This window comes from Engraulis encrasicolus, chromosome 11 (genome assembly GCF_034702125.1).
Source record: "Engraulis encrasicolus isolate BLACKSEA-1 chromosome 11, IST_EnEncr_1.0, whole genome shotgun sequence".
Taxonomy (NCBI): domain Eukaryota; kingdom Metazoa; phylum Chordata; class Actinopteri; order Clupeiformes; family Engraulidae; genus Engraulis; species Engraulis encrasicolus.
Window position 1 is genome coordinate 42450836 of NC_085867.1, and position 18678 is coordinate 42469513.

An 18678-nucleotide genomic window follows, 5' to 3' on the forward strand; every position below is an offset into this window, starting at 1 on the left:
TACAGATTAAGAGAGACCATCACAGCTAAAGTCAGCAGCACACGTCTGACCTGCTGGTTGTGATAAGCGAGGAGGAAAGGAATAAAACCGGGGAAAAAAGGATTTCAACTGTGCAGACTCCTGTATAAGTCTTTGTCCTGCACATTAACCCATTGATGCCTGATGTTGTGTTGCGCAACATTGGCCCTGGCGCCTGGAGCGTCATTACGCAACATTCAGGCTCACGAAATTTGAGACAACTTTATTAAAAATCATTGTTTCTTTGAGATGAATGAACACGTTGAAATGAAAGATGAGGGTCTTAGCGTTTAAATGTCTTCTTATTGCATGTTTTTATGTGCTTCAGAGGCTGAGATATTTAGGTTTTTATAGGCTGAGGGCAGCTTTTCTTAAAGAGGGCTCAGGCATTCAGCACCCTTTCTTGCAGGTGCCTTAGGCATCAATGGGTTAACCTGAACTGAAAGCACCACGAGTGTGTTGTGCTCAAAAAGCGTAGTGGTTGCCAGTTAGCAACTTGGGTTAGTCGTCAATGCGAAATTGCATTTGCAAACAACAAAGTAGCTAACAAACTTAGCAACCATGGTTTTGAGAAATGCTCCCCTGACCTGCAGGTTGACGGTGATGATGAGCGAGGAGGCGGTGACGACGGCGAAGGACTGGTAGTCGGAGGGCGCCTCCCCGTCCTGGCCCATGGTCTGCAGGAAGGCGCCGTATGGGATGAAGAAGATGATGAGCGAGGTGAAGATGCCGTGGAACAGACTGATGAAGAAGTTCTTGTAGTTGAAGAGCGCCCCCTGTTGGCCCGGCAGGTAGAGCTTGGGGAACTTCAGACTCAGCTTGTCACTCACGTCCTGCCGCAGATGACAGAATCAGATTATTATGTTATCAGGCAGTGCAATCGGGGCAAGGTTTTCAAAGTGTTATGTGCAACCTAACACAGGATGATGCTTCTCTATATCGCCGTCTTCAGATTCAGCTTGTCACTCACATTCTTCCGGAGATGACAGAGAGATTTATGTTATCAGTAAGGGCGAGGTTTTCAAGCCTACATGTATGTTTTTTTATGTATCTTTGCATCTGTGTTTTTGCCATTTTTTGGCATTTGGGTAATTTCTGTTACTTAGCTGATTTTTTTTGCCCTTTTTACATTGATGGACGGTATTAATGCTACAGACTTTCCACTCGGATACAAAACTGATATGATATTTAATAACAGAAATAATAACATTGCAATAACACAATTAAACATAAAATACATCATAACCTTAGAAAACTCTACACATACCCAAATGCCAAAAACATTCTCAGCTCGATTGGTCTGTAGCATTATACCGTGCATCACTGTAAAAAGGGAAAAAATCAGCTAAGTAAGAAATTACAAAATGACAAAAGACTTTCCATTCGGATACAAAACTGATATGATATTTAATAACAGAAATAGTAAATGTAAAAGATGCTTGGTGTACCTGATCCAGTAGGCCGACCAAGAGGACAGGTAAGCTGCTGTAGACCACGTTGTAGAGAGTGATGAACCAGTCCTCATACGCAACCTGTTGGAGTGGGGGAAAAACAATCAACACCGCAGTCAATTCAATTCAATTCAATTTAATTCAATTGCAAAACTCCCCTAACAATCATCATAGATATTGCAAGGCAGGCAAAGCAAATAAACAGTATGTGACACAGTAAAAATAGAAAATGAAGAAATGTGGATCTTATGGCCAACCATGATGACAGAATTCTGTATGAGGTATTTTTATTTAAAAGTACATGTGCTACATATGATTACATTTGGAAAATGGAGAAAATAACTTTTCCCATTTACATGTTTCAGCAAAGGATCAATGAGCAATATTTACCATACAGATAACATCACATTTAGCTGGCGCGCTTACCCAGAGAAACTTAAATTGATACACACACACACACACACACACACACACTCAATGTTTGAAAATGCTTTATGATGTGTAGCGATCACTTGGCACTGCCCCTCAACCAGGGGCGGTTCTAGACCAAAATTACCAGGGGGGTCGAGGTGGGGTCCTTATTTTTTCAGGGGGCACATGAATTGGCAAAAGAGATACATTTTGAATGTTATGAAAATCATGTATAAAATTGAAAGAAAAATGTCTGCACACTTAAATCCCCTTTGTGTTCTTTTTAATAATAGGCCAAGCTTTCAGTCTACTGACCTTCCTCAGGGCTCCTGTGATCCGGTTAAACACATGACAATCATGTATACCGCCCTGGCCCATGTCTAGAACCGCCCACGCCATCAACTCTATCTTTTTTTTTCTTCTTTTTTAAATTTTTTTTATTTTATTTACATTAACATGATTTTGAGAGCTATCATTGCTATATAACTCTCAGTATTGTCAACATATACGTAGATATGTTAGCAGTGTACCTGTGCCTTTATGCCACACATCAGCACAGACAAGCCTGTGGTGACCACCAAAGCTACAGGGTCAATTTGCCCGTAAAGCTCATCAAACAGCAGGATTGAACGACCTGTGCCGACTATCATACAGGGCTACCATCAACTCTTAATCATCTTAATAAAAGTGATCTATCTAATCTGTCCATGTCTCTTGTTGCTCACCTGTGAGGAGTAACCGCTGAAGAAGGAGTACCAGAAGTGGACCAGGGTGAAGGCGAAGTTCTTGTAGAAGAAGTATCTGAGGAACTTGCACATGCGGATGTAGGACCAGCGGCCGTGCACCAGCAGGAGGCGCTCCAGGTAGCGGAACTGGGCGAAGGCGTAGTCACTGGACATGACCGCCTGCATGCCCTCCTGACCACTGATGCCCACGCCGATATCGGCAGCTGCAAACAGATAAAAAAAAAAACCCATGGGAGCATGAATGCCCTGCAAAGGCAAAGTGCAGTATCTACACCAAAAGAAAGAAGTCTACCGCACACTTTCTTGACTTTATGCTCATTTATTTAGAGTGAACAACGCGCTTCACGACACAGCGTCTTATCCATATCGCATAGAAATGCCTTTTCAGAAATGGTATGGCTTTAGAGAAAACAAAACGTCTCATCATCATTTCTCTTACTCTTGATCATGTTGACGTCGTTGGCGCCGTCCCCGATGGAGAGGGTGACGGCCTTCTTATATTTCTTGACCAGGCTGACCACGTTGGCCTTCTGCTTGGGCGTGACGCGGCAGCAGATGACGGCGCTGCACTCGCACGCCATGTCCACAAAGTCCTCCTGCCGCATCTCCTTCTCGTACTCGTCCTGCGGCTGACCGTCCTGAGGGCCGCCGGGAGCCGCCGACCTCTTGCCCAGCCGACGCAGACGCAGCCGCCGACGCTTCTTCTTCTTCTCGTACAGAATCTCGTTCTGACATAGAAATTAAAAAAATATATATATATCATGTCATTGAAAAGGAAATGAGGAGACGGGAAGAGGAAACAAAGGCATGGATAACACACTACTAGGACTACTACTATTACTACTACTACTACTGCTAATAATAATCACATGAAAGGATGTTTGCACATCTGTATTCTTCTACAGAATCTTGCTCTTTCAAGCAGAAATAAACAAAGACGTGGAAGCAGAAATAAAGAAAGAAAAGGACTTTTGCACCCCTATTTGGGTGTGTTCGAGATGATTTCAATCTAACTTAAGGACGCAAGACCTCCCGCACACAAGCACGAGTTAAAGCACAAGCACATTTTAACAAACGTGTTGGTCATTATTGTCATTTGTTTGTGTTTGTTGAGAGCGTACCAGCCATGAGCCTGTGATGATCAGGGCGTTTTTGTCTGTGCCGGTGAAGAAAGGCTCTTTGGTTTTTTTCGCTTTCGCAATGGGGTTGTTCCTTCTGTTGGCTTGACGTTGGCTCAGTTTCTCACTTAAAAAAAAAGAAGAAAGTTTTGACATCATGATCGATAACACAAACTTGTCAATGTAAGCTGAATTACACACATTTGTCTGATTAGGTTACACAATGTGTCTCACACCCAATTACAAAAAGATGTCAACGCAAGCAAAGGAGGCAACATTGAGAAAAGAAAAGAAACATAACATAACTACAAATCATCTCAATGAGATGTGGGAGATGCTCTATTCTTATGGAAAGGGAAGACTTCAGAATGTGTCCATTTTTCTGTATCAGTCCTTGAACAAAACAATAAAAAGAGTAATAATAAATAAAAATCATAACAGAACTCATGAGTATCTGCCGGAGACTTACTTAACATTCTCTCCATAATGGATCTGCATGTCATCGGTCAGCAGCTCACATGAATAGCCAATATTCTCAGCAGTTTCTAAAAAAAAAAAATCACATACCGTAGATGATGTTTTACAACAGGAAGGCTGGAAAATTATGAGAAGTTGAACACTGCTACTTAACCCATTGATGCTGGATCTTGTGTTGCGCAACATTGACTTTTGGCACCTGGAGCTGCATGACGCAGCATTCAGGTTCATGAAATTTTATATTTTTATATTACAAAAGTGGGTATGTAAGAGCTGAATGAACACATTCTAATGCAAGATGGGGGTCTTGGCATTGAAATGCAATTTAATTTATGTTTTATGTGCTTCAGAGGCTGAGATATTAAGGTTTTCATAGGCTGAGGGCAACTTTTCCCAAATAGGGCTTAGGCATTCAGCAGGCATTTTTTGCAGGTGCTTTAGGCATCCATGGGTTAAGTGTTTATGTATTTGGAAAAACTGATGAAGGTTTGGCCAGTCACACCGTTTTCTTTTGAACCAGAGAATCCCAGCCAATTGCAACATGCAGTTGTATTAGTTTGTTTACATGGGATTTGAAATGTCTTAGTTACAAAGATCATCATAAGAGTCATGCAACATCGGCAAACATCTCGACAAGTACAACACAGCACTAACTTCCAGGATGTTCTACAGTAGTATGTAATCAAACAATGCCCCAGGCTAGCTGGCCAGGACCGTTGAATAATAATAATGATGAATGTTTTCATGTTCAGGTACTGACTAGTGAAGGTTGGCTTGAGCAGTACAACATGTATGTTGAAATTAGTCAGGATTCTCATTTAAATGAATGAGTTACTCTGATGACCTAACTGCCCAAAATTACAGTAAATCAAGGTCAAGCTATTTTATTTAATGATGCATAAAAGCAACAAATGCATATCTTGTATTTGCAAGAATGGCCTCTTATCACCTTGTCATTACTGCTATCATTCCCACCTCTCATTTTCTAAAACATGATGGGTGTGTGCTGTAGGCCTACCTTTCTTATCACCCGTCAAGACCCAGATCTTGATGTCAGCCTTGGCTAGTTTGGCGATCGTTTCTGGAACCCCGTCCTGAAGCTTGTCCTCTATTGCCGTGGCACCGATGAGCTGCAAGGCACACAGAACAGCACCTTAGTTCTAGAACAGAAATGGCACACCAAGGCCCGGGGGCCAAACCTGGGCCGCAATGGCATTTTATTTGGCACGCAAGATTGTGTCAAAATGTATTACAGATGGCCCACGTACTCCATTATATTTAGTAATAGGACTTTGACACAAAATCGTGTGTGTACAACTGAACTGTTTGTGACATTTGCCTAGCTTTGAGTATTAAATGTATGGAAGCACAATTTTAGTCAGGTTTTTTCCACGTTTAATTCTGCCCGCAGCTTCGTCCCAGCTTTTGATGTTGGCCCTCTTTAGAATTTTAGCCCTGTTCCAGAACATTCCTTCACTTCTCTACAGTACATCAGTGGACAGTTATTGCTCAACTGTTAGGGAGTTGATTTTGGGATCATCCAGTTTCAATCCCTCCCTAAACATAGAAGGTAATGGCTGAATGTAACTGAAAATAAATAAAACCAAGAGAAAATCGTCTTTTTATTACAGAGACTCATTTCTATGTTCTGACAAATTCCTGTGTGTGGACACATTACAACGAGGAAGGAGGAATACCGAAAATAGTCCGTGTCGTGAAAATTTAAAAAAAGTTGCATGGTGGGAGATTTGTCTCATTCCAGTTATACATTATTACTTTATTCAGCGCCCTGAAAGAAGAGAAACATACAGCGAGGAAAATAAGTATTTCATCTCTTGATGAATCCTATCATATTCCTATGGAGGGAACTGAGGCTCCCACTGGACAAGCTACAGTCATAAAACTTAAATGATTTAGAGATGATCTGCAAAGAAAAGTGTACAAAATCTCTTCTAATATATCCACAAACATTGCCATTAACTGAAAGAAACATCTGACCTCTGTACCAGAAAACAAGGGCTTTGCTACAAAGTCTGTCTTCTTTGGCAAGAGGGGTCAAATACTTATCTTCCTCAATGGAAAACAAATCAATTCAAATATATTCTTCAAAGTTATTTTCTGGATTTTCTTTTTAATATTCTGTCTCTCCATATTAGAATACATTTTATCATTAACATTAACATAGACTGATCATGTCTTTATTAGTGGGCAAACCAACAAAATCAGCAAGGGATCAAATACTTTTTTTCCTCACTGTATGTTAGGGTGAAGCCTGCTCCAACTTTTATGAATACTTAAATGTAAGTAATATAATGCCTTTCCAAGGTCACCAGTGTCCAGCTTTCAAGTTTATTGCAAAGATTTACAAGACACATTCCAGAACTTTCATATTAATCAGAGGAGTGTATTACAACTCTGACTGAGGAGCTCATTTACTGAACACACCAAGATGTGAAGGATTTGGTGATAATACAAAGTCCTAGGAGCATTGCTGAAGAATAGCAAATGGAAGCACTTTCATCAAAGTCCTCAAAAAACACATATCAAGAACAGCATGCCGCCTACAGTGCACCCTTACTACCCGTAGGCTTCTTTTAATGATGCATAGTGTGGTATTTTTTTGGGGTGATGATGGCATAAAAAGCGTTAAATTGCATGTATAAAGCACAAATAAATTTTTTTTAAGTAAGAACAGAACAGACCAACTTTGTTTGTTCTTCCACATCTTTAAAATCGTCAGCACGGGCATACATAAGATTATCAGAAGAGGGTTCAGATGGAAAATTACTGAGCTTATTTTAGGAGACACATTAGGCCTACATGCTCACAGACAAGAACATTTCCCCTGTCATGTAGCCTACTATAGCAGACACTTAGACATACGAATTGTAAAAGGTTTCAAACTAAGCTTCTTTTTTTAGACAACGATTCTGTGCAAAACAAGATGAGATGTTCTAGCGCAAAGGCTTGTGCGACTAGCAGAAATAGGACGTGATAAAACCACAACGCTGTTGGGTCAAGCAAATGGAGAACTAGATTTAAGGGTGCGAAAAAACACAATGCAGGGACAATTTGTGTTTAGACTAAGGCCAAGAGGGTGGAACAAAATGTAACGGCTGAGAGGGGTGAAGGAGCAGTCTCATATACTTTTATTCTATTTTATTTGACAAGGATTATACATTATATGCAACATGCAATTGTGTATAATGTGTATAACGATCCATATTACAACCATAAGGGTATTATTCATCTGTAGTCCTTGGACAACAAGTGTCATTGAAAAGGAAGATGATAAGAAGCAGGTGTACCTTGGCTCAAGGAAAGTTGAAAGCCACTGTAATAATTACACTCGACTCGTAACCTGTTGTTTGCTTATATGTCCTGTGTGCTAGAGAGAAAGAAACCAAGAGAATATTGCCTTAAAAGGAATTCAAAGCAAGTAAGATGAAGATATAAATAAATTAAAGTCTCCGTGACATCATGGAAGATACTGATTGGCTGAGGAAATGGAACATGCTAGAAGGGCCTGAGATGATAAAAAGAGAGAAGAGTCAAGCCCTTGGGGTCACTTGCTTTGGGTGTGCTACTAGAAGCATCTCAGGGCAGGTTTCCAGGTTGCAACTTTGTGTTGTGTCTTCTCTGTCTTTTAAGGTGGCTGTTTGCAGAAACTTTGCATCAGACTTATGCATTGATTGTATCGCTATATTTATGGTGTACTGTCTTTTGTGCATCTTGAGTAAATAAACCTTCAGCAATATTTAGACATGTTTGGACAACTTTTGTTCTGATTTGAGACGAGTCCACCCTCTGAGGAGGTCAGAAGACAACATTTTAATTCACCTTTCTTCCACAATAGCTTACTTCAGGGGTTCCCAAACTTTACCCTGACAAGGCCGCCCATATATGGGTAGATTCCAGCCAAGGCCAGTCAAGAAAATCAGACAATTTTGTATACAATTGCAATGAACAGGCACGGACAAGAGTACTATAGTAAGGTTTTACACTTTGGCCAAAGGGAGAGGAAGAGAGGAGCGCTTTTCAGAGAACGAGCTCTGTCTCATAGCGAACCGATCTTGACTCTCTCTGAGTTAAGCAAAAGTAATTGTTTTTATTTCACAATTGACATCATAGGTGACAGTTGCCAAAAATGGCTTTTCCTATTTCTAACATGTGCTGTCTAGTTTCAGGATGAGAACACTTCTTCAGTTCAGTATTTCAGTATCATCTTTCAGTTCAATGTTCTAAAAGGTCTCACTCTGAACTATTGAACTTTTTACAGAACAGTACAAACTGTTTTAAAATTGTTATTAACATCAGTAAAAAATGTACAGAGATAATTATGCCTACAGCCCCCTTACATGGGTTGTGCCTCACTTTTTGTTTCTGTGCACCCCCTTAAGTCTAGGTCGGTGTGGCAGTGCCCCACTAGGATATATAAAATAATAACGATAATAGTAGGCCTAGTAATATTCAAAGATGCAATTGTCTAGCTGGTCTATTGTTTAGCTTTTTTTGTTTGTTTGTTTATGTTAGTTATTTAGTTTATGAAATTATTCACTTTGTTGTGCTATACTTGTCTGGCCAACCTGCCGCGGCCCCCCTAGCACCTCCTCACGGCCTACCAGGAGTCCCCGCCCCCCCACTTTGAAAACCAATGGCTTATTTGTTTGCTTGCTTGCTTGTTTGATTTTGTGTATGTGCTTGCAAATGCTATACCATTTTATTTCAAATGCAAGGATGATTACATGATCAGCTTGAGCACTTAAAATGATTGAGAGGTGATTTCACTGACAATATTGAAATCAGACCACACAGAAGTTTTCAGTACGCAACGGAACTGGAAAAGGCCAGAAGCAAAAGCTAAAGTTTATGAAGAGACATTTTCAGGCTGTTGTTTAAAAATGCTGCACTTTTGTTAAAAAAAAATATTTTCACAGATATCTCAAATAGAAGATGGTAGGCCATCATTACCTTGGTTTACTAGTACTGCTGAGGACAATAGATTCCACATCATACCCACCAGGTAAGGACATCTTTGTTTACCTAAAATATATGTATGCAGTGCACACATACATGTGTATATACATATACAGACATGTACAGTATATGTATATATTACAGTAGATTGATCGAGATGGAGAAATATGGTAACACTTTATTTTAGTGTTACATCTATTAGCACTTATACATACAATGTAAATGCCTGTACAAGCAACTTGTACGGCATGTACTAAGCAAAATCAAACATTTTTTATGCATGTATTCACAAATGTCTTGTTCATGCACAATTACGGATTTATTACCAATATAACCACCACTTCAGAAAAGGGAGCCTATCTTCTAGTTGTTTGGCAAGGTGCTGTGGTAAACAGCTCCTGTGACCCAGAGCGATGAGGTTGGCCTGTCATTTGTGCTTATTTCATATCTGTTCTAACACTGTTCAGGGTTTGTTCACATCGTGTACCAGGAGCTTATACACATTGCATCTGGCACTTACTGCATACTAATAAATAGAACTCTAGGCCTACTAGGTCCTTACTCAGGTTATATTGGTAATAAATTCCTTATTTTGTATGAACAAGACATTTGCGAACACATGCCTAACAAATGTTTGATTTTGCTTAGTACATGCCTTACAAGTTACCGTACAGGTATTAATATTGTATGTATTAGTGCTCATAAATATAACACTAAAAAGTTACCAAATATATTTATGTACGGATGTACGCACGTGTATTCATTTAATTAAAAAATCCTTTTCATTCACTGCTAACATGTAATCAGCTTACAACTTTTTGTAGTCTATATCGCTATCAAAATCAAAATTTATTTCAGTAAATTAAACATGTAAAAGGTATCAGTATTCCGAAAAACTGAACACTGTAATCTGAACATATTTTTTTCCCCTTATACATCCACAATACACATTCCTCTTTTACAATTGTAGAGCCCAAAGGATTTGGCACAGACTTCTCCATCAGTGTCCCAACCAACATTTCTGTAGAGGCTGGCTTATGTGCAGAAGTGCCATGCAAATTCACCTATCCACCTAACACAGTAGCTGAACCCCACAAGAGAATATGGTTTAGGGGGAACAACACCTCCAACCCTGACTATGTGCCTGAGAATATCATCATAGGTACACTCATGCTGAAGCAAGGAGAGAGGAGATGCAGTTTTCGAGTGAATGATGCACAGGAGGGAAAAAATGATGGCGAGTACAGATTCAAGTTGGAATGGGGAGAGAAAGAGACATACATTTTCACTGAGAGTGTATTCATCTTCGTTTCTGGTGAGCATTAGAGAAAAACTTTTGTATTTTCTTACACTGCCTGACTGCATTTTCGCAACACTGTTCTTTGACTTCTTCATTTTCCAAACACATTCTAGACCTTTCCAGCAAACCAGAGATAGATGTTCCAATTCTGACCGAGGGGGAACATCACACTATACACTGTTCTGCCCCTGGATATTGCCCTGGGACTCCACCAGTTATAAGTTGGAAGGGAAATGCTGAAGGACCATTTGAAGTTGGTCGAATAGTAATGTCTAATGGCCATGTTCATCATAGCTCATATCTCGAACGTTCGTTCAAATTCACTGACCACAACACTGTTCTGACATGTGTTGTTGTCTACTTGGGCTCGATCACCACAGAAAAAAATGTGACCCTTGAAGTTCAATGTAAGTAATGGCTTCTCATCCAAACGTATTGTTTTTTCTGTTTTTGATGCCCGTGTATTGTGTATACTGCAACATGTGCCATCTGCAAGATCTTGCATAGATTTCTGGGTAAAAATAAAAACTGTTTATTATGTCTGCTTCATGTTCACAAGTCTCCACAAAAAAATATTTGAGTGAAGTCAAACTTGGTGTAATGCTCTGGAGAAAATCCCATTCATTTTTGTTGAAAAATGATTGAACACACAAAATTCATACGCAACAAGGAAAAAAGTTTAAAAAGGTACATTGTGCAGGAAATGGTCAAAAGATGTACTGCAACTATGCTGCTCATTGAAAGAGAGTTGCCTATTGCCAAATTTGATCTTTTCATTAAAGTTTACTAAGTAATGAACTAATATTTTCTAGTATGGCCCAAGCAGAGTCATTTTTGCCGCTAAAAATGTCTATTTCTGGAAATTCAAAATGGCAGACCATGGAGAAGATCCCCCTTTTCATGTATGAAAAGTGCAATTTTTCCAGTCATAATGAATACTTAGAATTTGATGGTGGTGGTAAGTATTCATGAAAAAGGTAACATTAGTGAATGGGTCGCATGCATTCTGGAAATAAACAACTAAAAATCTTACAAATTGTACATTTCACAGAGCTTAGTATTTTGGAGGTAAAGGCTGGGTGTGGGGATAAGGGTTCATTGTGTGTAACGTCACTTTATTCCTCTACAAAACAGATGCTCCAAGGATAAAGAATGACCCTCACTGCATAATGGACGGCCATTTCTTAACCTGTACATGTGTGAGCCATGGCTGGCCTATTCCCGTTACCCAGTGTCAAGTAGGGCTCAACTCCAAAGACTACAACATCACAGAGTCAGTATCGATAGCTACAAGCACCGTGACCAGTACTATCACCACAGCCAATTTCAGCCTTGTCAATAACACCATGGAGTGCTTCAGTGTAAACCAAATTGGCAAAGCAAGGATAAAGTTTACTTTAGTGGAGAAAAGCTTTACAGGAGAGGAAGAAGGTAGGTTTTTATATTCAGATTTTAGAAGATGCACTCTACATAATAAAAAAGAGCTTCAGAGAATGTTGGGCATTGTACTGTGTTTGATTATTTTGTATGCATGTGCAGTATTTTTTATTTGCACTATTTAAGTTAAGTCTGGAAAACTTATCACAGGGACTTAGAATTTGTGCATTTTGCCTAGATGTGCTGCAGTATTTTCAATTTCATTACAGGAAATGTTTTAGTCACAAGTCCACATTACAGTAATATAATAGCACTTAAAATAAACAACCTCTTGTGTATATTTAGATCCTGGGAACTGCAACCTGCCATGGATTGTAGTGAGCACACTGGCGACTTTGAATGCATTACTCCTTTCTGCTCTGATGGTCATGGCAGTGGTTTGGTAAGAGACCAGTGCTTTTCATGAAGGGGTGAAAATGTAGTGTAGAAACGATGGGGATGATTAGGATATAAGACATCTATGGCTGATCAGATTATTTAGCTTATAGATTATTTTTGTTTCCCATGCAGGAAGAGTCAGAAATCTGCCAAGCAAAATGAGACTTCACGAACATACATGGTGTTGACCAAGAGAAATGAAGCAGTCTACGACACCATTAATCAACAGTCCTCTGAGGGTGCATTCCCAACAGAAGTGATGTAGATGCTCATATGCGAGTGTTCAGATTTCAATCCCAGACACACATTGGCCAAAGAGAAAATGAAAAAACTGCGGTCTTGAAGAAAGTACTCAATACTTCAGACAAAAACAGTATAGGTTTTTCAACTAAAATAATACACTCTGTCCTTAAAAGACCTTGCTTCATGCGTCTTCTATGGGCGAGAGAAAGTTTCAGAGCTGAATCTTTCCATTCTCTGTTTTAAGTGAACATATAGAGATCACAGATCCGTCAAATATTATTGGATTGCCATGTGTAAGTGATCAATGAAGCTAAGAATATGCTTTCTCAGAACCGATGATAAAACTCAATAGGCCCTACTTGTGGCCTGTTCCTGCGGCTTGTTGTCACATAACATAGTCATGTAGCTTCAGTGCTGCCGCATGTACGATAATTATCATATGTGTACCATCATTTTGTCCATTTTGTCCTCTGTACGCTAAAAAAAAAATGATGTACAATAATTTCAGAGTTGTCATTCAGTTCATTTAGATGCCTTGAAACAACAATTTGGGTCTTGCAAGATAATATCCTCCCAAAAAACATAATTTTCCGGTTTTGGTATGATAATTCAGCATTTTCCATCTGGGAACACCGTGTAGCTTGGAATTGACTTCACATAGAAGGAGTCTACTGCTATGCTTTGCATCTATATCCGCCATTTCATGTAACCTCTGTCACATTAAAGTATTCTTTGGCACTTGTATTATGAAAGTTGCTTCAACTTCTTAAAAATGTTCATTACTAATATTTGAGGTTTAATTTAAGACATAGGGTTACATCATTATGTTTGTAGTTTTTATGTTTAGACCACGGTCATTTTTAAAAATGTAACAATACAAAATAAACATAAATAAAGATTTCAAAAACCCCTTGAAATCAGTGAGTGCGTATACATGCAGTTCAGTATCCCGAATATGATCGGGATATTAAGTATCCCGAATTTGCGTTTGCGCATATAAACACTTCAGTATCCCGAATAAGCCCTTATTCGGGATACTGAGAAATCGGGATATGCTAGGTGGAGTTTTCCGAAAGAAGCCGGGATACTGACGCATGTATACACCTTATCCCGAATACAGGGGCTTCCCATGGAACGCTGTTGCTGGTATCCAGGCTACACGCATTTGAAGAGAATTCTATAACGGCCAAGAATGTAGACTGGGATATAACGTTCTGTGCGCATATAAACACCTTATCCCGAATATGATCATAACCGGGATAAGCCTCATATTCGGGATACTGAACTGCATGTAAACGCACTCAGTGGTTGTTTGGAATGTACAGTAGTAGTGATCCCAATTCATTCATTTGAAAATTCAGTAACATCAATATCCAAGGGCTTTGTTGTGCTTACAGATGTCGCCTTCTGAAAAAACGACGCAACAGCGACATCAGAGTGATTAGTTGAAATTGCATGAATTCGTTTGAATTGCATGAAATCGACACTTGGCGACCACTATGAAAGAAAGCCGTGGCAAAACAATACCAGACCGAGGCACCCTTCATTTTTTGTTGACAAAATGGGTTATTAAAACAACACATACAGTAGTGTAGAACTATATTGGTAAGGCCAATTCATTTAAAAAAACTTATCAAAGAGACAATCATAAGCTGATTGCATAACTGATTGCTGTTCATCATGACTGTTCTTAAAATTGATTTGTAAACTTTCTTATTTGTATTTTATATTGCCTGCATCACTGCACATCTTTATGAATTGTTCTTTACCTCCAGTGGCACACTGTAATAGTCCTTGAAAACTTAACTACCATAGTACTACAATACTATGACATGACACAGGGCATTTGGTAATGCACTACGACATGAGTCATTGCCATTCTGGTAACAGCAAATTTACAGCACTGTGTTTTAACGGGTTAAAAGGAAAGTACCACGTGCCTTCCTCTGATTCCTCCCAGAACAGTAAATTAAACGATAAATGAAATGAATAAATACAATTTTGATTTGATTTTTCCCCATAACCCAGTGCCAGTTCTTCAAGAAATAGAACGATACAGTATGCGAGTGTTGATATTTTCTTACCAGCATGTCCTTCTCGATCAATTCGTACACGGTGTCCAAGGCCTCTTCCCTGTTGCCCAGGGCCACACTGGCCTCGTGGTGCTTCCGAGTCCAAGCTTCAAACTCAGCATGACTTATGTCCTTGTAGCACAGGCACAGGGTTCGAAGTGTCTCATTGGCGAAGATCTAAAAAATGCGAGATCATGGTTTGAATTTGATTTCACTCATGGGCTTTTTTTTTTTTACTCGTCAGTTTCAGAATGGTACTTTAAATACAAGACACATTTACACCAAGTGTATGTTTTGGTCTGAGAAACCTTTTCAATCCATCTCTCTTTAGATATCTCGTTTTAAATTGTACTTATGAAAACCAATCACTCCCATTCTTAGCATTATATTTAAATATGTGTAAAAAATATTCTACTTTTCTGGAGTACATTTAATACAAAGGATGTAGTGCTACATGTGCCACCAAGGAATATATAGATACTGTACATGTAACCACTGAGAATTCAGGAAAGGTGACATTCAGCTCCATTGGTGTACAAAAGGCATTCAATAACTTCTAAAACTGCTTTGGTACTGTTTGAAAACTGTGATACTGGTTGTAAGCACTAGATGTGACTCTCTGCAACTATTTCTGTTTTTGAGCACTTATCAAGTTGATACAGGAAACTAAGAGGGTTACAACATGGTCCTTACGTCTAATGCTTCTTGTGTCGTCTCCTTGTGGCGGGATTGTGGGCTTAGGCGCTCGTAAATGACCGTGTCAGCTCCTTTGCAGTACAGGCGAATGCGACCATCCGGAAACCTCACTGTGAAGCAGAGAAGAGGCACTTAGAGGCAGGCAGAGGACGTGATGTCGCAGGATGGTAATGTGTCTGTATTAGGGCTGTAACGATACGCTCAACTCACGATTCGATTCCCATCACGATTTTTGACCTACGGTTCCATACAGCCCATGACATTTTAAATGTACATTTTTAATTCAATTCATTTTCGTTTTTTTCACATTTGCAACCATTGTAAAATAAAATTGTAAAAAAAAAAAATGTATCATGATACTGCCATGTTGCACCACGATACAGTATCATGACTCTGCATATCACGATCTCTTGGTTTGATACAATATTGTTACAGCCCTAGTCCGTATGCAGGATGGTAATGTGTCCCGTACGCTTGCCAAGAAGCAAGAGAACAGAATTTCTTGGATGGGAAATGGCACACTGACTTCAAAAGCCAGCCCACATACAATTTCTACCACTATGAGTAAGAGAGGCGCAACCAAGCAATGGCATCAATGTTAAATGAAGCATTTTCGTTGACACCCACACCTGCAAGTGTGGCATTTCTCCCCATTCCACTTGATAGTTTGCAAACAAGCACACATTTTTTATCATGTAGCTGCAATTGAAACTTGACGTACATGTAGGTTTTGAGAAAAAAAAAAGGCTGCACTTAATGTCACGGTCCCAATAAGTTTCCGTATTTGGGTACAGATAAAAGAAATATGTAATAATATGTACCCTATGCACTTTAGGCTTTGACATGTTCAATGTAAGTACACAATATTGTGATACATGAAGATCGATGCACTAAAAAAAAAAACTAAACAGCAAAATAAAATTACCAAAAGTTACCAAAAACTAAGGTACAGACAGTACCAACGGAAGCATCAGAGAAAGAAATGAGTAAACGGTAAGGCTACTAACGGATGATAGACATGCGCTTGCGGTCGCTGTTGAAGTCGAGCAGGGCGAGCATCTCGTAGGTGGCCTCCTTGCCCATCTCGCTGATGGTGATCGTGTCCTGCGTGCGCGACAGGAAGACGAAGCCAAAGTTCCGCGCCGCCGTCACAAGAGCGCCCTCGTCTGGGGACGCAGCCTGGTAAATCAGCTCACCTAGGGCACAGGTGTCAAAGTTCAAGAGTTAATTGGCATTGTCATACAAGTAAGTACGATCTCCTTCCCCTAAATTTAAGTGCTGTTTATATTTTTAAAAACCACACTTGATCCCCCATGAATAAATTAATGATTTACCAATAAGGAAAAGGTTTGTTATAAGAGGTGGGGAAGGAACAGGAGTAGAGGGAGAATGCATTGGTTAATCTCAAGCCCACAATAGGCCTAGACATTATAAGAATGACTGGTGAAAGCATTTCTTTTGATTGAAGAGCTGCCTTTCCTATAAAGGCTCTGTGGGCCAGATGAAATGGCTCAGCGGGCCACATAACCTTTTTTTGTTTGTTTTTTGTTGTTTTTGTTTTGTTTGGGGTGGGGGTGTAGTTGTGCCTAAATTGATGTAGATGCGACGGAGGTCATCTTGCACCTGTTCACCCCCCTCGGGGATCGAACCTGCATCCTCGTCAACTACAACGGTCCGGCATTGGGAGACACAGTACGATACCACTGGGCCAAGAGACTAGTCTCTCGGCCAGACGGCACTAGACTGTATGAGGCTATCGGAGGGAGGTTTACCAACGTTCCACGCCAACTCTGTGCTAGTTAGCCTCCGTTACATAGAGCAGAATAGTGAAGGTACAGACAGGAGATGACAGGGAAAGGGAGATGGGACAGTAGGGTTGAGAAATGACCCAGTCAGGCCACGGACTCGAACCCAGGTCCTTATGGGTAAATTGCCCATTTATGGCATAGGTGCAAACTGCGTGCTCACCTTCCTTCTCCTCCACCATGACTGTGTGACAGAGGGATAACAGCTTGAAGAACTCCAGCATGTCCTTGTCTTTCTTCGACTGGATACAGGAGATCAGGTAATGGTCAAAGAACTGGAACTTCTTGTCTGCATAAGGGAACTTGCTGAAGTCAACTGGCTGTAACAACAAAAAGACAAATACAAACCATCAGCATATAATGGAAAATAAATTTATGAAACGATTAAAATCAAGCACAGCACTCGAAAACGTTCACTTGGGAAAATAAATTACAAAAGCAAAAAAAGAAAAACGGGAGAAGTGTGCGGACATGAAACGATTAAAATGATAAGTTACCCGTCCACGGTCTAACGTCACTCCTTCAGCACTTGTGGGATCCCCTAAAAGAAAAAGGAGAGAACGCATTCCCAAAGTGAATACACCAACAACCACAATTGCACAGAGTCACACAAACACTTACTGTACAAGCAAAAGGTGGCAAAACAGTTTTTAAAACATCCATAAAAATGCACTTGGACTAAACAGAATAAATGCTGCGAAAGCGCGAAAGACTCGATTTGGTAGATTCAATCGGGGGGAACATTCAACCGAAGCTCTCGTTCAGAAAAATGTAAACTCTGCCTGCCACCACACCACGCCACAGGCCATTACATATTGTAAGCTTACTTCTGCCTCATTTGCCGCTTTTCCAGCCTACAGTATGTTGCCGGAGTTATGACACCTTATGACCAAAAAAAAGGAGCTGAAGGTTGTATTACCATAGCTGCGGCCGGATATGGTGCACTTTTTGAAGGCCATAATGTTCTGAGTGAGCGTGCCGGTCTTGTCGGAGAAGATGTACTCGATCTGGCCTAGCTGCTCGTTGAGGGTGGTGGTGCGCGCCTTGGCAGGGGTGTCTTTCTCCTGGTAGTACATCTGCAGATCCCAGTTGATGAACTTACTCTGGCCCAAGCGGATAACCTCCACGCTGAGAGAGAGAGAGAGAGAGAGAGAGAGAGAGAGAGAGAGAGAGAGAGAGAGAGAGAGAGAGAGAGAGAGAGAGAGAGAGAGAGAGATTTGGCATCATAAATGCTTCTATTTATTCCTATGGGCACATCAACTGTACCTGTGAGAGATTTCGAAAGCGAGGGTAATGTATCAGTAATGACCAATTCAACAATAACAAAGGAGAGTGAGAAAGTTTTGCTTGAGGAGGTGATAGGGCAGCGAGTGAGTCAGACGATGAATTAGTGAGCAAGAGCGAGAGAGACGGAGAGAGAGACAAAAGAGACAGATTCTCCATTTCACCAGTAAGAATAATAATTAAAAAAACAAAAAGCAAACTCCAACGCACACTGACCAATTTGCTTTATTCACGACAAAGTGCATAGTTTTTTTTGACCAGTAAG

At 40.1% G+C, this 18678-nt stretch overlaps 2 protein-coding genes across 2 annotated transcripts in view; one reads left to right on the forward strand and one right to left on the reverse strand.

The window, feature by feature from the left end:
* atp8b1 (ATPase phospholipid transporting 8B1) overlaps positions 1–18678 on the reverse strand; it is a 51905-nt gene that overhangs the window by 3620 nt on the left and 29607 nt on the right. Inside the window, exons 13-25 of the mRNA XM_063210681.1 lie at positions 18049–18257; positions 17627–17670; positions 17293–17449; positions 16332–16520; positions 15322–15434; positions 14641–14805; positions 5240–5351; positions 4214–4289; positions 3748–3871; positions 3066–3354; positions 2606–2829; positions 1467–1550; positions 606–851 (exon numbers count right to left, since the gene is read on the reverse strand). Coding sequence (XP_063066751.1) covers positions 606–851; positions 1467–1550; positions 2606–2829; positions 3066–3354; positions 3748–3871; positions 4214–4289; positions 5240–5351; positions 14641–14805; positions 15322–15434; positions 16332–16520; positions 17293–17449; positions 17627–17670; positions 18049–18257 — 2032 coding nt within the window. The remainder of the gene's footprint in view (positions 1–605; positions 852–1466; positions 1551–2605; positions 2830–3065; positions 3355–3747; positions 3872–4213; positions 4290–5239; positions 5352–14640; positions 14806–15321; positions 15435–16331; positions 16521–17292; positions 17450–17626; positions 17671–18048; positions 18258–18678) is intronic.
* Positions 10108–13104, forward strand: LOC134458628 (sialic acid-binding Ig-like lectin 12; the record flags this gene model as incomplete). Its single annotated transcript, XM_063211058.1, has 2 exons — positions 10108–10513; positions 11591–13104. Coding segments are annotated over 2 exons (876 nt in total), but the record flags the coding sequence as incomplete, so codon positions are not given.